The 9,229-nt window shown below is 41.7% G+C and overlaps 1 protein-coding gene across 2 annotated transcripts in view; it reads right to left on the bottom strand.

Moving 5' to 3' along the window:
* Window positions 1–9,229, bottom strand: part of dock4a (dedicator of cytokinesis 4a) — a 99,221-nt gene that overhangs the window by 65,480 nt on the left and 24,512 nt on the right. The window contains exons 3-8 of one of the 2 annotated variants that reach the window (XM_072664322.1): window positions 8,684–8,724; window positions 8,303–8,358; window positions 7,201–7,257; window positions 5,086–5,182; window positions 3,585–3,733; window positions 2,273–2,357 (exon numbers count right to left, since the gene is read on the bottom strand). In XM_072664322.1, the coding sequence (XP_072520423.1) occupies window positions 2,273–2,357; window positions 3,585–3,733; window positions 5,086–5,182; window positions 7,201–7,257; window positions 8,303–8,358; window positions 8,684–8,724 (485 nt within the window). The remainder of the gene's footprint in view (window positions 1–2,272; window positions 2,358–3,584; window positions 3,734–5,085; window positions 5,183–7,200; window positions 7,258–8,302; window positions 8,359–8,683; window positions 8,725–9,229) is intronic. The other variant, XM_072664323.1, reaches the window with a different exon arrangement.

The raw sequence follows: 9,229 nt of genomic DNA, 5'->3' as shown, positions 1-9,229 counted from the left end.
ACAGAGTCTATTTTTTACGGATAACAAAATGCACATCACGTTTTGAAAACTTACACACGTATATAAATATATTTTTTAATCAGAACCTGCTTTTTTTCTTTTTTTTTTTTGCAGACACGTTAAGTCAGGCTGACCAATCAGGGCGCTGTTGTCATGGTCGCAGACCAAACAAATGAGCATCAAGACAGCAGCAGAACAGCTCGTCTTCTTAGTAGAAGAATACAAAAGCTTATATGACGAGCAGCAACACGCTGACTATAATAATGCACAGATTACAGAACATGGTGAAAGGCTGGGGAATGATGGTGACAGACACTTTATGTTGCTGGCTTTTCTTAGTGCATCCTAGTCTGTTCATGTCTGCAAAGAACCGCAAAACTATAGATTCCCTTGCTTATGAGCTGTCGGGTGAAGGAGCAGAAGCGGACAGGGCAAAACGCTCCGGACTTGGAGTGAAGATTCCACTATGTTAAAAATGGCAGGAATTGGGTGGTTGTTGTTGTGACTTTGTGTATTTCTTTTTTTTTTCATTTGCTTCAGTTGGTTTCACACTGCAGCAACATTTGTTGGCATGTTTTAGCTTTCGCCAGCTTGTCGCGGTATAAAATCCAGACCTATCCCTCACACACTGTGTATACTTTATCCACTGTACTAATGTCTTAGTAATAAAAAAATTCTATCCAGTTCTTTATGAAAGACAGAGAAGAAGAAATATGTTCCACAGTCCATCTGACAAAATCAGATGCTTTACCATTATTACTTTACTATATAAACCCACACCAGCCACATCTTCTGCCCATCAGGAATCAAACAGCACACTCTACTGCGAAATTCCCTCGTCTGGTGTGGGACATGTGTTCCCACCAGCAAATAAGGTAAGTGTGAAAGCACCTTTAAAGGCATGACAACAAAAACAGTCTGTTTAGAGAGAATTATTAACTAAACAAATATAATATGAGAAAAATACAGGATGTAGCCAGCAGGGGTCTAACGGGACATGTACTGGTTAAGTACCACAACAGTACAAACGCCACGGTTCGGTGCGAGCAGCCGTATGGAGAATACATGACATGCATAGCCTTTAGGTATGTCTACCTGTAAGACTGATGAACGAATGCCAATAGTAAAGGTGATCAGATACAGAGCAGGTGACTGAACCTAGATCAGTCGCTTAGTATTTAGATCATCTGAATAGTAACAGCTTAATAGTATGTAGGTTGTGTGAAACGATAGAGTGTAACAATGATATTAAAAACAGCATATCTAAATATTACTGAACTGCATGTGTTCATACTGAAGAGTAGAGATGAATATATCACGTCTACATCCATAACAAACAATAAATAGTCTTTATTTTATTATTAATTTACTGTTGAGTGAAAAAAAACAGCATAAACAGGTCTTGGCATGAAAAAGGGTGGGGATGGACGTTGGACGCGGAAAGATGGACATTGTTAGCAAGTTAGCAACATGCCAAGCTCGAGGTAATTGGTGTGACTGAAATAACAATGAAAAAGAGAATTATAGCCATTTGCATTTGGGGGGGGGGTTTCCTGTTGTGCTGAACTTGCACAGAACCGCAAAAAGCACACCACGGTGTAACCCGAACCGTAAGTCCTGAGTACCGGCGAGACCCCTAACAGATAATGATATAATAACTGTATCGTTGACAATTCGTTAAGTCTGACAGGGTTAACTTCTGATTCAGATGAGCTGGTGGAGCTTGGAGAGCTCATATTAAAAATATAATGGTGCTCTGCTTTTGCCATCTGTCTGTCTGTCTCTGCCCATCTCTATCTCTTTCCCTTTCTCTCCGTACCCAGGGTCCCATTGCACATACTGGCAGTCTGTGTATGCGTGTGTGTGTGTGTGTTTATGAGCCTGTATGAGACTTACAGCAGAATGTAGGAGGCAGTGTAGAGGTGTGTGCACAGGATTACTTGGGCAGGATTGTGACTGACTGGACTGCAGTGTGGAGTTTGCAAACAGCCAGTTAATGCACAATTCACCATCCCTCCGTTAGCCTTAATCACTATCATTTCCCTACACAGCGACAAGCCTGTGTGTGTGTGTGTGTGTGTGTGCCTGTGCATGTGTGTTAAAACAGAAGGAATGGAGCACCAGGGATGAAAGAAAGACATGGCGTCAGGTTGGGCTACAGTTGCCGTGGTAACACAGCACTCAGGCAATGGAAGGGTGACTCATGAGTAATGGTTTCTGTGTGTGTGTGTGTGTGTGCGTGTGTGTGCGTGTGTGTATGTAAAAAACCAACCAGTCGATAGAGCTCAGTGACACTGATGTCGTCCGGGTCCACCATGCTGAAGTCCCGTCTGGGGACCAGGTCTAAACCTAGCTGCCTGTTAACAACACACACACACACACACACACACACACACACACACACACGTCAATAGTAGGATAGTCTACAACATCAGTCTACACATAGCAAATATTTATCATAGCAGCAGTGAATCAGACCACAAATAAATGACACTGTCGGCTATGGGATGACAAGAGCATACATCAAATACTGAGTGCAGAAAAACAGAATAGAGACAATTTTATTGTCCAATCAGGGCTGGATATTTATGAAATAGAAATTATATTATTTATATGGTGATGAAAGCATCCAAACACACAATCACACAATACTGCCATTCTTATTTACGCATAAACACACACAAGCAGTCCTGCAACTGGATGCAAAGATGCAGCAGTTCACTGAGGCCCTTATTACCCCCATTCCCGTCAGTGCTTCGCTTCACAGCTGAAGCTTTTTCCCCACAAAACAGAGGAATGCTACAGTCAGACTGATCCACAGATACACTAACTATTCAAGTGTCTGTGACACACACACACACAGCTTGTCTAGTCCCTGTAGAGAACAACAGAATAAGACTATTTGAAGCAGATAAACATGAACCTATTGGCACCATGGAACTGTGTTATTGGGATGAAAGGTGATCATCCAATACGCTGACCTCACTAATGCAATGCAGAATTCTCTCACTGCAATGCTTCAAAATCTAGCAGAAAGCCATCTTCCCTGGACTGTAGAGACAGTCACTCCAACAAAAGCAGGATAAGTTCTTTTAAACACCCTTGATTTTGGAATAAAGAATGAATGAACAGGCGTCCCAATACTTTTGTCCATATTGTGTGTGTGTAATAACAACACTTTTCGCAAATTCTAATCATAAAGGTGTTTTGCGTTTTCCAGTTTCTGGTAGTACATAAACCACACATGAAGCTTCAGAATCTTTATATCTTCCATAAATCAAAGTCTCACAGTAGAACACCCTTTTTTACTCTACTGAAGCAGTGTGAGAACCTCTGAGACACTTGTCATGCTCATGTGCTTGTCTGGATCCTTGGAGTTGGCATTAATAGCAGCTCCCAACAGCTCTTTTAACGAGGCTCGTAAGCCATCAAAAATATACTTAAAATGATGTGTAATTATAGGCCATCAGCTCATCACAGTACACCCCCACCCTCAAACCCGACTACACCACTGCTTAAAGGGCAAGCCGTCAGTGACACTGAGGTCTGCAGAGTGAGGTTCGAGGTGTGTTCTTCAGACTCACTCGTTGCCCCAGTCCAGCCGCGCTATGATGTGCTGTTTGATGTCAGTCATGCGGTCGTTGGTCAGGTGACCCACAAGAACCTGCCGTCTGAGCTCCAGGATCTCGGTCATCACATGCCAGAGCCTGTGGAACAGCTCTCCTTCGTTCTTCTGCGGAGGAGAAGAACAGGGAAAGGGCACCAGGGAGGGAGGGAGTCAGTGAGTGAGACACACCAAACTGTTTTACAGCTTTTTATCAGAACAGCTGCTGCTGCACAGCTGGTGCCGAAGAAGACACCATGGAGGGCTTGTAGACCAACAGGTGTACTTCAGTTCAGCGAGACACATCAGAACGTCACACACACACTCAAGCACTAGAAACACAAATATCAGAAATCTTGAGCTCAATCACTCATGAAGCCGTCAGGCTGATACCGAATGTAGATTAAATGCTGAGTAATATTACTGAGAGGTTGCAGGACTAGTCATTTTACTAGTCGACTAGCTGTAATGTCTAAAACAAAACTCTGGATGGCGCTATTAAAAAAATACTAGTACAGTTAAATGCTACTCGTATTTAAGACAACAGCTAAACACAAGCTCCACATTAAACGTCCACCTTCCGAGCTTCTTAGGCTACGCTTTTAATAGATTGGTAGTGAGCGAATTTCACCCCTAGGGAAATTCTCAGCCCTAGCTAGCGTTGGATGGGATTGAGTAGCTTGGCTCGAAAAAGTGAATTTTGTCTGTAGTTATAGTGGTTGTGATAGTGGTCGAATATCGTTAACGATAAAGCTCACATGCAAATTCGTGATTTGTCGTCTACTACTTTTTTATGTTTTGAAAACTAGCCTTGCTATTTCCATCCTGTTCCACCTGGCTACTACAGGTGTTCTGTCGAGTTGCACTTAGTGATGGTAACCTCGAAACCCAGGTTCGGAACTAAATCAATTCATTTGAAACGATGTGTTAGACACATTGCTTCGTAGTTCGTAACGAAATGAAAAAGTCACGTGACGGCCTCGAAAAAGTGCAGATTCTTAATCTGCTACTCGTCTGTATTTGTGTTGCAGCACAAATACTGCTCCATTCAGAAGTTCACATCTAGTCAAGTACGGTCCATACGCCCGGATGTGTTCTTTTTCCAGCCGTGTTATCGAGGATGCACCAGGACGTGTTTCGTGTGCCAAATGTCCCAGAATGCATTACGCAGCATGCTGCTGTTCCCATTGCTGCTGTTCCCCGAAATTACTGCACAGCATCTTCCTTTCCTTTCTGCCGCACTGTCATAGTTGACTAGTCAATTAGTCAATTAGTCTATGCAACCCCAAGTGAACACGCCTGTATTTTATTAATTTACTGCCTTTTTAATGTAGTCTTAAATGACCCCAAAGCCCAAATGTTAGCAGTAGAGGCACACCAGCAATTGTGCCGTGGTTTGTGGAGCAAAAGCTCTGTAACGGACCCCAACAGTTACCCAGCACAACACACAGTCAAATGTCACACAACCATTTCACAGTTACCACATAGAGCTGCTTCCACATGGTGCCCCAGTCTCGCAGAGTCACCGTCATCTCCGTAATGACAGACTCCTCCATGGGGATGACGGTCTCGAACTGCCTGTGGGTCAGAAACGCACATACACACACGTACACACATATATGCAGCCATGTGTTTCTACCAAGTCATGCCCACCTCAGCAGTCTTAGTCACAGCAACATCAGAACCCCCAACAACCCGCCCGCCCACCCCAAAGTAGAGATCCGACAGCTGATACGGTTTGTCCTTCACACATCATCAGTCACAGCTAACAGGAAAACAGTATAACGGGATAGAGGGAGACTGTAGGTGTAGTTAATGAGCACTTTTAGAAAGCTTAGAGTGAAGAGGAGAACTGAAAAGGAGCTCTTTGAACCACATATACAATAAAAGTTCTTCAAATGCTTCTTTAAACAAGTTCTAGGTTCACCCATGTAACTCCACTGCTGCATTCTCTGTAGCTGCTGCCTGCATTAGATTCAAAACCCTGACCCTGACCTACAAAGCCAAGACTGGACCAGCCCCTCCGTACTTGATGGCAATGGTCAAAAGCTGATCCGCACCAAGAGCCTGTCTAGCTTCAAGTACGGCTCGGCTCGACCTGCCATCCCTCAAAATCCATGGGAGACGAGCGTCCAGGCCTTTTTCTGCCCTGCAACGAAGTGGTGGAACGAGCTTCCCCGGGTGTCCGAACGGCAGAGTCGCTCGCTGTCTTCAAACTTCCAAAAGTACTTTGACGTAAGTATTGTGGTCTCCATACTGGCTTTTGTATTAACTAGTATCTAAGCTAAGAGGGATCTTTAGGATTCTGGCCGATACAAACTAAGGGTATTTTCAGAGTAAACAGTGAAGCACGTTAGTAAGTGGCTCTGGAGAAGAGCGTCTGCTAAATGCCTTCAATGTAAATGTAAACTGTGTCACTTCTGGTTTCATACGTGTAATAGAGCTGTGCGAGTGTGAAGACCCTTTAAATTGGTAAAGATTGAGACTTAAGACCTGTAAAGGGTTCTTTACACTCACACACCTTTATCTTTCTTAATGAACGAACGTGGTTCTTCTATGGCATAAATAACCATTTGAAGCACCTTCAGGTTTTGTTATTGGGGGGTGGGTATGGCCCCCCATCTACCCACTCTAGAGAGAGCAAGGCCAATTGCGCTCTCTTGAGGCCTCGGCTGCCGATGGCTTGCAGCATGAACGGGATATGTATCCTCTGATCACAGTGACAGCAGCTTAGTCCACTTGACCAATGGGGGCCCCGAAGCACCTTCAGTTTTAAAAGGTTCTAGACTATATAGAATCATCGATTAAAAGGTTCCCCTCAGTGCAAAAAGCCCTCACAGCAAATTTGGCAGTGTTAAACCAACATGTGACTAGTATCAGGATTGTATCCTTGAATTTTATCCATATGTTAAATGTGTCAGACAGAAATCCAACCTTGTTTGAGATGGAATGTGCAATATAGCAATTATTACTGGTGTTTTGGTTGTACTGGGAGGGGTTTCGGTTGTGAAATGTGTTTCGGAGAGACACTACTATAACATAGCTCAAATGCGTCTCAGACCTCCTCCTGAAGTGGTTTGAGTGATGGGGTTTGTATCTGGTGTAAATGAGTCTTGGGTGCGTTTACACCTGCAGTTTTATTAGGCTCAGCCTTGTCCAGCTATAATCCTGATACTCAAGACACATGAAGTGACCAGATGTAAACAAAATCTAGCAGTGTTGATTAACACTGGTAAATTAGCTGTGCTTTAACCAAATAACCATTTAACAAATCTTTATTAGAAAAATACAATTTTAACCACTTTTAAGAGTGTAAATTTTAAAGAAGAATACAGAGTATTCTATAGAAATACAGAGTACAAGTCAAACAATAAAAATATGTGTCACTGAACCTGTATGGGAATTTCAATTGCTGCCTTCAAGTCGTGCCGGATCAAGTCGTATTAAGAATGGAATAGAATATGCACTATAAGTCCAAATGTTTGTGGACACCCCTAAAAATACTGGTTCAATTTCTGTTGATTTCAGCAGCTAAAATCTGTTTTAATGTAACTCCTGACTACTGATGCTTCTAGTTAGACAAAAACATTACTCACCTAATGTGCTTCCTCTGCTCTTCATTTTGATGTAGTAATGCAAAATAAACCTCCTCTCTTTGACGACAGAAAAACAAAAGTAAACAATACAGCACTTTCCCCAGGGCGTCCATGTTGTTTTCCGGCCAAACCCACATTATCCCGTTGTTCTTACGACCTCCGAAGAGGACATGAAGGCAGCAAATGTACTTCTGCATTATCACTAAAGCAAGTTAGCTAACCAGCCCGTCTGACAATGACGGTCAAATGTAGTTATAGATAGTTGAGATTTTCAGATTTGTGTTTGACAAAAAGAAAAGTTTTTAAATTATTTAAAAAATCTATTTTTTTCTGTCATAAAAAAAATCCAGCTTAGACCCAGAGTTCCTAATATCGGCAATATGGACGCCTATAGAAGGCTGCATCTGTTGCTTCTTTCGAATAGCTAATCAAATTCCTTATGGGCAGGTCTGTTCATTCCATGCAGCCATATTTCTCTCTAGCCATTTCCAGTTACACAAGACCAGGGGTCAGATTCAAGTTCTCAAATATTCTCTTAAGAAAATCTTAAAACACTCGTCATTGTTTTCTTATTTAGGGCATTTGTAACACAGCCTTTTATGTTTATCATAAACAAATCATTTTTTTTAAATTTTCCAATAATTCAGTTAAATCCAAGGCAGAATGGAGGTCAAGCAGAACCAAACTAAGTGTTCAGTGGAAACTAACAGTATTTTAATAACAGTCCTCACTTTTAATTAAGTTCAATTCATTCATTAATTCTAGTAATTTAACAATTTAAACTGATCATTTTAGAGGCCGACTAACTGTCTGCGACAAGTTTGAGACTGTCGCAAGGTTAAGAAAATATTTAAGAACATTATTTAGAGAATACCAACTGTTCACGGAACATTTCTTAAGTGAAAAATTAATGAGCAGGTGTCCAAATAGTTTGTTTTTGTATTGTATTGTTTTTGTATTGCATTAAATTTTCTGTTGCAAAGTTAGAGCTTAAGAATGAGGTGCCTGAAGGTGACTGAAGTGTCAGTGCCTAGGGACTTTCTGAGCGGCCCATAAACAAGCATGCTGTGCTCAGCGTTCAGGAGAGAGGAGCAGTTCTTACCCTTTGTTCTTAATGTGTGCATGTTTTAAATGAATGAAGCTGCATGGGAAAATTCCCTGGAAAAAAAGAGAGAGCACAAATGACCCTTCAGGACTTTACAACATTAAGATGTGCTATAGTTTAAACACACCAACAGAGCATCACTGAATTCCCAAATGAAGAGCACGACAGGTTATTCAGAGGGGTGAAATAACAGGTTGCTGTTCTTATTATATTCAGTGCTCAGTATCCACAGCTTTTCATTTGGTAATTAAGTGTAATTCATTCTTTTCAGTCTGGTCTGCATGCATAACCAAAACAGTGGGCCAAAATAAAACAGAACTGAGTCGATAATATCAATCCAAGGCCCTGCAGATTTCAGACAGAGCAAATGCAACTCACCTTGACATTTGGATTCTTTACAACGAATCCTCTGTACCATCCTAAAAGGATAATTGGTGACATTTCAGAAAATCCACAGCTCATTTTGGACATACAGAAATCATTATAGCTGATGTGTGGAGCAGAAAGTGCTTCATCAGTGACTGTAGGAGATTGTAATTGCACACGAATAACGCAAGAACAGCAGAATAACGCATTAACACATTCTGCTGTGAGGTTCTAAAACATTTGGAAAAAGCAACATTCATCTGCATTAACAAAAAGATGTTCAGCACCTCTTTGTTAAAGAGAAGCCTGTTGGTTATCATATGACTCAGCACTGAAAACATACATCTGTCTATTCAGCTATTATCTACTGAACTGAACTGAACTACAGTACAGCTGCCCAGCAGCACATCTGAGCTGAATTAATTACAAAGGTAACCTTGAAGCTTTTTTACTGTACAGAATACAGACTATAAGCTTTTATAGTCCCAGCAAAGAGCTGCTGCAAACGTTACTGAAACATGTGATGGGGTTTAAACATATGCAGATTGGGGGCGATAT

This window comes from Salminus brasiliensis, chromosome 19 (assembly GCF_030463535.1).
Source record: "Salminus brasiliensis chromosome 19, fSalBra1.hap2, whole genome shotgun sequence".
NCBI lineage: Eukaryota > Metazoa > Chordata > Actinopteri > Characiformes > Bryconidae > Salminus > Salminus brasiliensis.
This window is presented reverse-complemented; position numbering and strand designations above follow the sequence as displayed.